Genomic DNA, 14,323 nt, shown 5'->3' on the forward strand with positions numbered 1-14,323 from the left:
ATGCCTCTGGTTCTTACTGATTATGAATTCTCTCTCATTTCCTGTCCAGAAGAATCTCCCACTCATTTAATCATTGTCAAGATATGGTGCTAACTTTGGAGAAGGTTTTGGGTGTGACTGTGTATTCTATGAGTCTGAGGAAGGGTCTCGACCCGAAATGTCACCTGTCCACATTCTACAGAGATTTTGCCTGACCTGCTGAGTTATTCCAGCACTTTTTTATTCTGTGAGTTCCATGGTTGACCACCTCTGCTGGCCTTGACATTCAGTCATTACGAGACGCTCACAAACACTTAACATCCTCTGCTTTCTATTACAGTGCCCCAATGCCCTATCTGATTGGCGTTCATCTGAGCTTAATGGATGTAAGTTGTGTTTTTTTAAAATTATATTTAGCGAATTGAGCATGTGTTAAGTCGGAGAATAGTGTGAGCTTTATTATGTATCTTAAAGAGCAGAAGCAAATGCTGATTAAAAGTCTGTCTGATTAAAATATTGTCACCGCCTTGTGCTGATTACGTTGAAAGTGTGCAGTGACCCGCATAGTGGATTAGCAAGGGCAGCACGGTGGCGCAGCGGGTAGAGCTGCTGCTTCACAGAGCCAGAGAACCAGGTTCGATCCTGATCTCAGGTGCTGTTTGCTCCCTTTGGCCGCGCGGGTTTTCTCCGGGTGCTCCGGTTCCCTCCAACGTTCCACAGGTTTGTCGGTCAATTGCCTTCAGAAACATTTGTGAAATTGTCCCTAGTGTGTAGGATAGTGCTAGTGGACAGGGTGACCTCTGGTCAGCGCAGACCCGGTGGGCCGAAGGGCCTGTTTCCGTGTTTGTATCTCTAAAGTCAAGTCTAAAATCTAAAACTAAAGAGCACGTGTTAAGTCAGAGATTAGCTTGAGCTGTATTACGTATGGTAAAGAGCCAAAGCAAACGCTGATTAAAAAGTCAGAGTCACTGTGCCTACAATGTTGTCACCGCCTCGTGCTGAGAGTACGTTGAAAGTGTGCAGTGACCTGCGGAGTGGATGAGAAAGACCCTGGCCGTGATAACAGACATTTCAGGAGACAGAAAAAAAACAGTCTTGCACTAAATCAGCATGCTACTCTGTATTTAATTATTTTTGCTGAATGTTTCTGTGCTTAGATTTTTAGGAATGTGGTCTAGTGTGGAATTATCAAACACATGCCCTGGTGGTTAGCTGGGCACCAGAGGTCTTGAGCTCCACTGAGCTTTGTTGTGACATTTCTGGGTAGTACTGTAGAGGTCGTGGAAGTGGGTCTGCATATAATAGTCTACATAGAACAGTGCACCACAAGAGGAGGCCCTTCAGCCCACAAGGTCCATGCTAGACATGATGCCAAGTTAAACTAATCTCCTCTGCCTGCACATGGTCCATATCCCTCTATTCCCTGCATATCCATATGCCTATCTAAAAGCCTCTTAAAACCCACCATCGTATCGGCCTCCACCACCACCCCTGGCAGTGCATTCCAGACACCCACCACTCTACGTAAAAAGACTTGCCCCCGCACATCTTTTCCAAACTTTCCAACGCTCACCTTTAAGCTATGCCTTCTAGTCTTTGACATTGTCTCCCTGGGAAAAATGTTCTGACTGTCTACCCTATCTACACCTCCCATAATTATATGTACGATCAGGTCTCCCTTCAACCTCCAAAACTCCAGAGAAAACAATCCGAGTTTGTCCAATCTCCCCTTGCAGCGAATACACACTAATCCCGTTTAGATCTGAAGGCTATTAATCGTGAATTATTCATAGAAAAGCAAATGCCAGATATTTAAATGTTTAACCCTTAGCTTACAGTGTAACCTTCTGGACTGATCTTAGGAAGTAGAAAAGTAAATGGAATACCAAGCACTTGTGCTTTGGCACGACAAACCTGCATCTCCAGTTCCTTCCACAGATGTTGCCTGACCCACTGAGTACCTCCAGCACTTTGTGTTTTTCCTTAGATTCCAGCATCTGCAGTTCCCTGTGTCCCCCCCCCCCCCCAACAACCTTTATTGCTGGCAACAGGAGCAAGAGAGCATCACCATTTGCAAGCAGATAGAAATAAAATTCTGGAGAAACTCAGCGGGTCAGGCAGCATCTCTGGAGAAAAGGAATAGGTGACTTTTCAGGTCGAGACCCTTGACCATTTGCAAGTCCCCTTCCAAGTTGCAAAAATACTGCCTTGGAAATATGTCGTTGAGCGTTCTATGTCAAAAGGCAGCAATCCAGGAACACAGCCGCAGAATAAAAGGACGTACCTTTAGAATGTAAATGAGGAGGAATGTCTTTAGCCAAAGTAAGTAAGTAAGTACGTTTATTGGTCAAATATTCACATACAAGGAATTTGCCTTGGTGCTCCACCCACAAGTCACAACAAAGGGTGGTGAATCTGTGGAATTGATTACCACAGACAGTGATGGAAGCCACGTCATTGGATATTCTTAAAGCAGCGACTGATAGGCTCTTGATTTGTAAGGGCATCAAAAGTTACAGAGAGAAGGCAGGAAAATAGGGTTGAGAAGGAAAATAGGTTCATGATTGAATGGTGGAGCAGACTCGATGGGCTAAATGGCCTAATTCTGCTCCTATGTCTTTTGGTCTTATCCCACCCAATAACAATGGGTTCAAAGTAATGGCTCACCACTGATAACGTGGACCTATAATAAATGCCGGACATACCAGCAGTTATTGTCCAACTGTGCTTCCCTTCTCAATACTACTGCTGATCCCTGGCCTCTGATTATTTCTCCCTCATACTCTTCCTCACTGTATTTTCACTAACAGAATCCTTCTATCCAACAACAAAACAATTATAGACGCAAGGAACTGCAGATGCTGGTTTAGAAAAAAAGGTACAAAGTGCTGGAGTAACTCAGAGAGTCTGGCAGCATCTCTGGATAACATGGATAGGTGGCGTTTCAGGTCGGGACCCTTCTTCAGACTCCAACCTAACAACGTAATCATTCAGGTTACGATGCTTGTAACCGTAATCATCCGTTTGGTACTTATTCAATCGCTCACTTTCCTGAGCTAATAAAATATCTGTTTATTTCAGTGTGGAAACAAATTTGACTTGAACCTCTTCTGGCTTTGCATTGCCAACTCATAAGGGCAGAGTTCTTGCTCAGTGAGTGGATTTTAAAATCTCAATCAATCCCACCAGGACCCATAAATGAAAATTGTCAGAGCCTGGAGCCCTTTTCTTTACCTTTGACTTCCTAAACATTTTTATTATGTGTTTCCTTCTGATAAGTGGTTTCAATCTGCTCCATTGTTTCCCCCCTTTTTAACTCAAACATGGTTTTGCTCTTGACAAACCCCTGCAATTTCATTGCCACAACAGTCACTAAATAATGATTTAATAATTCTTTGCTTAATTATTTTCAGACACAGTCTTCCTGCTTCTTCTGGTAAACAGTCTGATGTCTTTTTGCACCTTTTTTTTTCTGGATCCTGCTGTATTTAAGTGAAGAGAGCTTAGTGTGACAAGTGGCATTTAGTGAGTAGTGAGTTACCACTCAAATTTCATTAAAGCTGCCGATGTTGAAGTAAGAATCATTCATGTCAGGCTGCATTAGGTTTCGTTTCAGCGCAAAATTATGTTCTGCAGTTCCGTAATAGAATCCTTATATTTAACAAACAAAAAAACAATGTGATAGACACAAGAAACTGCAGATGCTGGTTGAGAAAAAGACACAGAGTACTGGAGTAACTCAGCGGGTCAGGCTGCATCTCTGGAGATCATGGATAGGTGACGTTTCTCAGAGTGCTGGAGTAACTCAGCGGGTCAGGCTGCATCTCTGGAGAACGTGGAGAGGTGGCGTTTCAGGTCGGGACGCATCTTCAGACTCCAGTTTTACGGTCACTCACTTTGTGGAAGTCAGAATATCCCTTTCGCTTTGCACTGCAACCTATGAAAGCCGTGTTACTGCCCTAAAGGTTGCCAATATACGCAAGATAACACTCGCACTCATAGCTGTCTCTGGGGGTGACACTTCTGGCTACTATACAAGAATAACATTTCCCTTCACGACTGTGGGGAGCGCAGGCCTATTTGTGAAAATGGGACTATATGACTTACCGATAGCATTTTGTACCGATGTTGTGATGCACTGTATGCTGTTTGCTTAAATTTAAACGTGGTATACCAAGCATCCAGATGCATTATTAGCTGGGAAAACTAATATGAGCAACGCAAGATCAAAGTAAAGATGCAGCTGACATCTCATTTATCAAGCATTGACAAAGAGAAAGCTTTTTCTAACTACATCCTTTTAATTTAGACCAGTATCCTTTTGTGACCAGTTAAAACTGTAATCTTCTCTCCAAAAAAAAAGGCTAATCTTATCTCTAAAAAAGAGAAGAAAATAAGCAAACACTGAAAAAAGAAATCTAAACCAAAGAGACAATATTCGATTATAAAACAAATAGCATAATGTGTTTCCATTGAAAAATTATCAGTGAAAATAAATTGAAATGCTCTGGAGAAATAGTAACTAGTTTACATGTGCTGAACATGTCCTCTTTTTTTTCTGTTCAACAGAAGGTGAAGAGCAAAGCTTTGGAAGATGTGATTATATTAAACGTGGACTCAAACACACTGGAAACTCCATTTGATGACCTGCTCAACCTACCGGGTGAAGTGGTGAGTCAAAATGCAGCGCACTCCCTTTAAACTTCATCAGCTCATTGAGCACGACAAAGCCCCTCGTGTAGTCACAAATTGGTTCAGTTTAGTTTATTGTCAGGTGTACCGACCGAGGTACAGTGAAAAGCTTTTTGTTGCGTGCTAACCAGTCAGCAGAATGGCAATACATGATTGCAATCAATCCTTTTACAGCGTACAAACACATGATAAGGGGAAAGCGTTTAGTGCAAGGTAAAGCCAGCACAATCCGGTCAAGGATAGTCCGATGGACATTAAAGAGGTAGATAGTAGTTCAGCACTGCTCTCTGGTTGTGGTGGGGTGATCCAGGTGCCTGATTACAGCTGGGAAGAAACTGTCCCTGAAACTGGGGAACCTGAGGGTGGGGACGGAGGAGATGGGGGGAGGGGAGGGGGGGGGGGGGGGGGAAAGGAAGCAGTCTGCGACATCGCATTTGTTGCACCTGCTTGTGAGAAGTTGCCCGGAGCTACAAATTGACTTCTGCGCCGGCAGAATGATCTCGAAGGTTTCGACGGTGGTGTCAGTGGGGTCTGAGCGGCGCAGCCAATCGTAAATGGAGTTCTTGATCAGAAGGATATCTGCATTCATTAGTTGTAGCTTTTTTTTTTTAATGTAAGTTTCTTCATCTTCTACTTAATCATTAAATTACAAAGTGTGCGTTTCTGTCTGCCTAGTGGCGTTTCTTACTGAGGAACAAGTTGAGTTGTGAAGGCAAGGAGAAGATGGGAGCCAATTACCAGTGCCTGTTTCTCTGCCACCTGCCAGCTTTCTTTCCCTTAATTAAAGCTCGGATGACACTGGTCAATATAATAAGGAATACCTTTACAGTTGGGTCACAAAATTGATCTTTTGATCTTCCCTATTCTGAGGCATTTGTTTTCCTGAATTACTGTTTTTCCAGTGCATTATAATTAGTTGTAGCTTTCACTGATAAGTTTCCCATGGAAGTACAGTGTGCTATTTGTTTTTAAATTGGCCATTGTCTGTTTTGTTTAGATTTCTTTTTAGAGAGAAGATGACAGTATTAACTGGTCACAAAAGGATACTGGTCTGAATTAAAAAGACGTGGTTGGGAAAAGCTGACTCTTTATCAACGAAGCCTGATAAATGAGATGTCAGCTGCATCTTTACTTTGATCTTGCCTTGTTTATATTAGTTTTCCCAGCTAATAATGCATCAGGATGCTTGCTATTCCACGTTTAACTTTAAGCAAACTTTAAGCATCACAACATCGGTACAAAATAAAATAATCCAGTAAATTACAATGCAGATTTATAAACAGCATCAGCAGTTTGGTGATTCTGAAGTTACAAAGCACACAAGCCTTCACATACAGTATTAAAAAATGTTTTTGTACATTTCTCCACCCCTCTCTTCCCAGATGAAGTAATTTAAAAATATATATGATTTAGACCCCTGCTGATTTGAGTCAAGCCGTTACAAGATATGTTTAGTTACATGTGCGTTCATGTCACAAGGATTTTCGTCCATATGGAATTTATTATTAGGTCAGGTTTTGTATTGCTCTCAGTTGTCATAAAGGTTCCGCAGGTCACAGTTTTCCTGAATTACTGAACTATTTTCATGTAGACTCACTGCTGCGTTGTGTACTGCCATCTTCATAATGGCCCCTTGTCAGATATTCACACATAATTTTTAAGAGTTATGGACTATTATAAATATTAGTTTTCTTGGTAGTATTCTGCTTTTAGGAAATAATATGGATTTCCAGATGAGGAATAATAAGTGTGACTAGCCCCCTGAAAACCTGCTTATTTATCTGCACACTGAAAGTCGCATCAATGTAGATTGAAACTGCCCCCAGACGAGTTTTGTTGCACAAACGTTTCTTTGGATAAAATGTGAGTAACATATCTCTGGTCTTGTTCGTAATGCAAGATGTGGAAACGAAGAACTGCACATGCTGGTTAATACACAAAAGGACACAAAGTGCTGGAGTAACTCAGCGGGCCAGGCAGCACCTCTGGAGAACATAGATAGGTGGTGTTTTGGGCTGAGGCCCTTCTTCAGATGAAGCCATGGTTTAGGTTTCTTACTGTCACGTGTACCGAGGTACAGTGAAAAGCATTTTTTTGCATGCTATCCAAAAAGATCGGATATACCACACCTCGATACAATCATTTCGACCTCAAGAACAATAGAGAGAGCAAAGGGGAAGATACAGAGTGCAACGTGGTAAAATATAAAACTTCACCATTTCCCGATGGTGATGTTTTTGGGCTTCATGTACTATATTATACATCGTATATTGTACTATACTCTTACTTAGGTAGCGGTTCTCCTGCAGTTGCAGTTTGCTTCTAGTGTATCTCAACCAGAGCCATGCTGAGATCCATGCCTATCTGAATAAGGTTCCTGACCCGAAGCGTCACCGATGCATTCTTGCCAGAGATGCTGCCTGAGCCGCTGAATTACTCCCGCAATTTGTGTCTTTTTTTTGTAATCCAGCATCTGCTGTCCCTTGGATCTCTTTCTGTCCAACATCATTGTTTTTAGTTTAGTGTAGAGATACAGTGTGGAAACAGACCCTTCGGCCCACAGATTCCGCACCCACCAGCGGTCCCCGCACATTAACACTATCCTACACATAATAGGGACAATTTACACATACACCAAGCCAGTTAACCTACCTACCTGCACGTCTTTGGAGTGTAGGAGGGGACAGACGATCTCAGAGAATACCCATGAGGTCACAGGGAGAACGTACAAACTCCGTACAGACAGTGCCCGTAGTCAGGATCGAACCCAGGTGTCCGGTGCTGCAAGCGCTGTAATGCAGCAACTCTACCGCTACCCTCCAGAATGTCGGAAGCTGACAGGTTTTTTTTCAACATAGTGGTGGGTGCCACGAACGCGCTGCTGGGGGTGGTATTGGAGGCAGACGTTACAGTGGCATTTAAGAGGCTTTTAGATAGGCACATGGATATGCGGGAATTCTGGGATGTGGATCACATAGAGGATATTAGTTTAACTTGGCATCATGTTCAGCACTAACATTGTGAGCCGAAGGGCCCTTTCCTGTGCTGTAATTTTTGATTTTATGTACATCAATGCCATCTGTTTGCAATTAGAACAACATCCGTCTCTGCTTCTTATTTAAGTGCTTATCTAAGTGCCTTTTAAATTGTATCTGATCCCACTACCTTTTCTGATATTGTGTTTCAGATATCAAGCACTATCTGTTGAAGAACTCTTACCTATCATCCGTCGATTATCCCTTTTTTCAAACTTCCTCTCACCTGAAATTTGATTCCCCTATCGATGCCTCTCATAATCTTATATACCTCCTCTATCAGGTCATCCCTCAGCCTTGTGTGCTTGAGGGACAAGCCCAGCCTGTCTAGTCTCTCTGCCCAAACTAAGGACCTCCAATCCAGGCAGCACCCTGGTGAAGACAGACACAGAGTGCTGGAGTAATTCAGCGGGTCAGGCAGCCTCTCTGGAGAAAAAGGATGGGTGACGTTTCAATCTGAAGAAGGATCTCAACCCGAAACGTCACCCATTCAGATTCAGATTTAGATTCAGATTCAAACTTTATTGTCATTGTGCAGTGTACAGTACAGAGACAACGAAAAGAAGTTAGCCATCTCCCTAGAAGAGCGACATAAATATGAGCAATAAATAAATATGTTTATGTGGTCCGGCAACGGAGAGGCCTGTAGCGCCTCCCGGATGGTAGGAGGGTAAACAGTTCATGGTTGGGGTGAGAGCAGTCCTTGGCGATGCTGAGCGCGCTTCGCAGACAACGCTTGCTTTGGACAGACTCAATGGAGGGGAGTGAGGAACCAGTGATGCGTTGGGCAATTTTCACCACCCTCTGCAGTGCTTTCCGGTCGGAGACAGAGCAGTTGCCATACCATACTGTGATACAGTTGGTAAGGATGCTCTCGATGGTGCAGCGGTAGAAGTTCACCAGAATCTGAGGAGACAGATGGACCTTCTTCAGTCTCCTCAGGAAGAAGAGACGCTGGTGAGCCTTCTTGACCAGAGTTGAGGTATTGTGGGTCCAAGAGAGGTCATCGGAGATGTTGACCCCCAGGAACCTGAAGCTAGAAACACGTTCCACCTCCGTCCCGTTGATGTGGATGGGGGTGTGCGTGCCGACCCTAGACTTCCTGAAGTCTACAATGAGCTCCTTGGTCTTCTTGGAGTTAAGGGCCAGGTTGTTGTCAGCACACCATGCTGCTAGGAGCTGGACCTCCTCCCTATAGGCCGACTCATCGTTGTTGCTGATGAGGCCAATCACCGTTGTATCATCTGCATACTTGATGATGGTGTTAGTACCATGTACAGGTGTGCAGTCGTAGGTGAAGAGGGAGTAGAGGAGGGGGCTCAGCACACAGCCCTGTGGAACGCCGGTGTTCAGGGTGAGGGTTGAAGAGGTGTGCTTGTCTAACCTAACAGACTGCGGTCTGTTGGTTAGAAAGTCCAATATCCAGTTGCAGAGGGAGGGGTCGATGCCCAGGTCACCGAGTTTGGTGTTCAGTTTAGAGGGTATAATGGTGTTGAATGCTGAGCTGTAATCAATGAACAGCATTCTTACGTAAGTGTCTCTGTTGTCGAGGTGGGAGAGGGCGGAGTGAAATGCCGTTGAGATGGCATCCTCCGTACTCCTGTTCTTGCGGTAGGCGAACTGATAGGGATCCAATGTGGGAGGTAGGCAGCCTTTGAGGTGTGCCAGGATCAGCCTCTTGAAGCACTTGGTGATGATGGGAGTAAGTGCAACTGGGCGGAAGTCGTTGAGGCTTGCCGCAGTGGAGTGTTTTGGCACCGGCACGATGGAGGTGGTTTTAAGGCACGTGGGGACAACTGCTTGGGCAAGTGACAGGTTGAAGATGTCAGTCCAGACGTCTGTCAGCTGCGCAGCACAGGCCCTGAGCACGCGCCTGGGGATGCCGTCAGGGCCAGTAGCCTTACGTGCATTAATCTTACTCAGTGCCATGTACACATCGTAGGGGGTGAGTGTGAGGGGCTGGTGATCGGCAGGGAGCACAGCCTTGATGGCCGTCTCTAGATTGTCCCTGTCAAAGCGGCCATAGAAGTGGTTAAGCTCCTCAAGGAAGGAGGCGGCGCTGGATGTGGGGGTGGTGTTGGTGGGTCTATAGTCCGTGATGGCCTGGATGCCTTGCCACATGCGTCGGGGGTCGGAGTTGTTGTTGAAGTGCTCCTCAATCCTTAGCTTATGGCAGTGCTTGGCCTTCTTGATGCCCCTCTTCCTTCTCTCCAGAGATGTTGCCTGTCCCGCTGAGTTACTCCAACTCCAGCTTTTTGTGTCTATCTTTATTTCCAGATGCCTGACCCGCTGAGTTACTCCAGCACTCACTGTCTATCTTCTATACAAATCAGCATCTGTAGTTCCTTTCGACACACTTTCTAAACATCCTGGTGAATCTCCCTATTTTAGCAAATGAATGCTGAGACATTTAAAATGTAAATGGGCTTATTGCTACCACTAGTGCACCACTACATGTAATAAATCAAACTCTTCCGGTTTTTGCAGTTTGCTCTGTAGTGAGGCATAGCAAGAAATCGCCTGCCAACCATTTCAACAAAATAAGCTTCTACACTGTTATTTTCCCCTCCTTCGAGCCATTAAAATTGATAGTGGGCACTGCTGTTACTCAATGTTCTGTCTGATTTAACCATAGAAATTAGTTGAGTCTGCATATTTCTCCGCCTATTTTCTGTAAAGAGATCCAGACAGCCATGTAAAACATGTTGTTAAGGGATATTTGTTGGTGAACATATATCAGCTGCATTCTAAATATTCTCGCTGCAAGCTCTTCAAAGTCTTCTAAATGTGAAGTCACACATCCTGAGCCTCACACCAACTTCCTAGTCTGGAGATTTTCAATTCAAGCAGAGCAGCGGGTAGAGCTGCTGCCTCACAGCTCCAGAGATCCAGGTTCGATCCTGACCTCGGGTATTGTTTATGTGGCGTTTGCACGTTCTCCCTGTGACCATGTGGGTTTCCTCCGGGTGCTCCGGTTTCCTCCCACCTCCCAAAGACTAGCAGGTTTGTAGGTTAATTGGCCTCTGTAAATTGTGCATATAAAATGGGGGGGTGGGAGGGGGGGGGGGGGATATATGGAAAGGTGGGTATATGGAATGAGATGCCAGAGGAGATGGGTTGAGGTAGGTACTATAAAAGTATTTTAAAGAGACTGGGACAGGTACATGGATGGGAAGGGTTTAGAGTACATCAGCCAAATGCAGGCAATAGGTATAACGTAGATGGGGCATCGTAGCTGACATGGACGAGTTGGGCTGAAGGGCCTGTTACCGTGAGAATCTAAGTCCAGTGCAGGCTGCTGTTTGCCCTCCTGTGTCATTGAGTCATCCAGAACAGAAACAGGCCCTTCAGCCTAACTCGTCCATACTGACCAAGATGCTGACCGGTCTAAGCCAGTCTCAATGGAGGCAAAAATGCTAACTTGCCAGGTACTTGTGTACAGTAAGGTGAAAACACACACTGTAGTCTGGGCAGTTTTGCCCCTGTTTTTTGTACCTTATTTAATTTAACAAAGCACATGCTGATGGTTGTATTTTAATTAACGAACTAAGCAGATGTGGAAAATGAGTTTTGATATTACTTGGGTTTTTTAATTTAATTTGAAACAGGATCCTTGGTATTATATTGTCAACGATTGTAGGATCATTTCCTTCAGTAACTGCTTTGTCTAAAGAGTATAGGAAGGAACTGCAGATGCTGGTTTACACTAAAGATAGGACACAAAAAGCTGAAGTAACAGTGGGTCAGACATCATCGCTGGAGAAAAGGAAAGGAAGCGATTTTCTCCAGAGATGCTGTCTGACCTGCTGTGTTACGCCAGCTTTTTGTGTCTATCTTCTGTCTAAAGGGTCGTTGCTACAACCTAGTTTTTGGGCAGGAGTTGGAATATCCAAGATGGGTCACTAATGAAGCCAGGTGCCTCTTTGTGCACCGGTCACAGGAGTGGATCTGCAATTACGCATTACAATCGTTCAACTCTTGTAAATCTGTTCCCCAGCAGCAAGTTCATGTTATTCCCTTTATCCTGTGTCTGCACACCATGGACTCAATTGTAATTATCTTTCTGCTGACGGGGTTAGCACGCAACAAAAGCTTTTAACTGTACCTCGGTACACGTGACAATAAACTAACTGAAAGGAATGACTGGTCTGCTTTGAAATGTCCCCTCCAGCTTTGTGGCTCTGGGATGGAATCCACTCATCTCCAGTTAAATCATTAAATTTCTCCATTGAAGACTCTGAGAAAATTCCTTGTGAAATACTTTAACCGACGTTGCCCTCGTACATCTTTTTTTTAATCCCCAATGGTGCTGTTTGTGGAATCTGCCCTGGGCACAGACTGTTTTGTTGCACCTGTTAAAATTTATCAGTGCGGAGAATCTTGATATTTCATTATGTGACGGTTTGCAGAATGAATCCTCCGCGTCTCACTAATTATAAGGGCATCGAGAGTCCAGTGGATTTGTATGTTCCTTAACCTTTCTCGCCACAGAGGTATAGATTATGTACTTCGCATACTGCGCTGAAGTTAATTGAAAATATTTAATGAGGCTCGGTATATGCAGTCTGAGCACTAAATGAGTTGGATTTCAAAAACTTTCATCTGCAACCATCAAACCTTGATGTAAATTGAAAAGATCACAGCTATTGGGAAAAGACCTATATTGTAAAGTCCTTTCTGCATAGATTATGAACATCATAACTCAATGATTTTTCCATAAAAATATGGCTGTAATTGGACCCAATGGGGGACCCTTACTTTGATCAGATCACAGTAACTGTGACTTTACACTGAAAAATGTCACTGCTGTAAAGGTTTATCACCTGTAGTGCTTAGGTTTCTCTGATGCCTTGTACTGCACCGGTTATCTTTATTAAAAGAAGCATAATGAGTAATTAAACAGCAAATCATCATCTGAAGCACAGAAAAAAAGGAATTGCATTCAATATTTTAGTAATAGTGATTGTATTTTCTCATTATTCATCCCTTGACTACACTCATGCCTTCATGTTTTTTTTTTTTCCAGCACGCCGTTCGTTGCTAATTATGTTTTGTTGATGTTAACCTGGTCTGATTTCATTATGCAGCAGATAAATGCAATTAATTGTGCTCCAGTTTGATTTCTAGTTTTTAGTTTAGTTTAGAGATACAGAGCGGAAACAGGCCCTTCAAGTCCGCGCCAACCAGCGATCCCCGCACACTAACACTATCCTACACACACTGGGGACATATTCCATTCATAACAAGCCAATAAAACTGCCAACCTATATGTCCTTGGAGTGTGGGAGGAAATCGGAGAAAACCCAAGTGGTCACGAGGAGAACGTACAAACTTCATACAGACAGCACCGTAGTAGTCAGGTTCGAACCCGGGTCCCTGGCACTGGAAGGCAGCAGCTCCACTGCAACGCCACCATGCTGCCCTTTCTGTTGTCTAAATAATTGCAAGACTTTGGAGAAAATGTTGATCACTGTAAATCCCTTGAAATCTGCGACTCTGAGTTGTACAGGGTGTTGTCACGTTTAAAATGGAAATAATGACTTATTCACCCCTTATTGTCAGAGATTTTAAAGGGCTGCTTCCTCTTGGTTGTTGACCATGAGTGGCACATGTCCAGTGAAGGTCAGCAGTAGAGCTGCTGTCTTACAGCGCCAGAGTCCTGGGTGTGATCCTGACTGGGGGCGCTGTCTGTACGGAGTTTGTACGTTCTCCTTGTGACCGCGTGGGTTTTCTCCGGGTGCCTCGGTCCCCCCCCCCCCCAGACTCCAAAGACATGCAGGTCTGTAGGTTGACACAAAATGCTGCAGTAACTTAGCGGATCAGGCAGCATCTCTGGAGAAAAGGAATAGGTGATGTTCCGGGTCAAGACCCTTTTTCAGAGTGAGGGGAGAGGGGAACTTGACGCATGAACAGGTACAAAGAACAAATATATGAAAAGAACAAACCAAAGCCAGTAATGATGATCAAGGAAAGGTAGAGCCCACAATGGTCCATTGTTGGCTTTGGGAAAGGTGATAATGAGTAGATACACATGGTGAAACTAAGCGGGATGACAATGAAACTAGTAGGAGAACTAGGGTGGAGGAGAGACCGAGTTGTCCGACTAGTTTCACGGTAGTCTTACATTCCCTGTCTCTCTGTCCCTCCCCTATCATAGTCATCCTACTTCATTTAACTGTTCCGAATTGACACACTCATTGCTCATTGCAGATTTTACAGCCTTTGTTTATTTTCTCTGTGCAGGTCTATTCCTTGAAGTACAAACTGAAGAAGCAGTCTACAGCCACAGGCGACGGGGTGGCCAGAGCCTTTCTTAAGGCCCAGGCAGCGTTGTTTGGCTCCTACAGGGATGCACTACGATATAAACCTGTAAGTATTTCAACAAAACGATCTCCAACATTATATTTTCTCTTGGCTGAAATGGTGGCGCAGCGGTAGAGTTGCTGCCTTACAGAGCTTTCAGCGGCAGAGACGCGGGTTCGATCCCGACTACAGGTGCTGGCTGGACAGAGTTTGTACGTTCTCCCCGTGACCACATGGGTTTTCTCCGAGATCTTAGGTTTTATCCCACACTCCAAAGACGTGCAGGATTGTAGGTTGATTGGCTTGGTATAAAT

The 14,323-nt window shown here is 44.2% G+C and overlaps 1 protein-coding gene across 2 annotated transcripts in view; it reads left to right on the forward strand.

Annotated features, from left to right (window-relative positions):
* Positions 1 to 14,323, forward strand: part of dennd1b (DENN domain containing 1B) — a 280,956-nt gene that overhangs the window by 200,363 nt on the left and 66,270 nt on the right. For both annotated transcript variants that reach the window (XM_033027984.1, XM_033027985.1), the window contains 3 exons: positions 320 to 365; positions 4,549 to 4,650; positions 13,950 to 14,075. In XM_033027984.1, the coding sequence (XP_032883875.1) occupies positions 320 to 365; positions 4,549 to 4,650; positions 13,950 to 14,075 (274 nt within the window). The remainder of the gene's footprint in view (positions 1 to 319; positions 366 to 4,548; positions 4,651 to 13,949; positions 14,076 to 14,323) is intronic.

Source organism: Amblyraja radiata, chromosome 10, assembly GCF_010909765.2.
Source record: "Amblyraja radiata isolate CabotCenter1 chromosome 10, sAmbRad1.1.pri, whole genome shotgun sequence".
NCBI classification, from domain to species: domain Eukaryota; kingdom Metazoa; phylum Chordata; class Chondrichthyes; order Rajiformes; family Rajidae; genus Amblyraja; species Amblyraja radiata.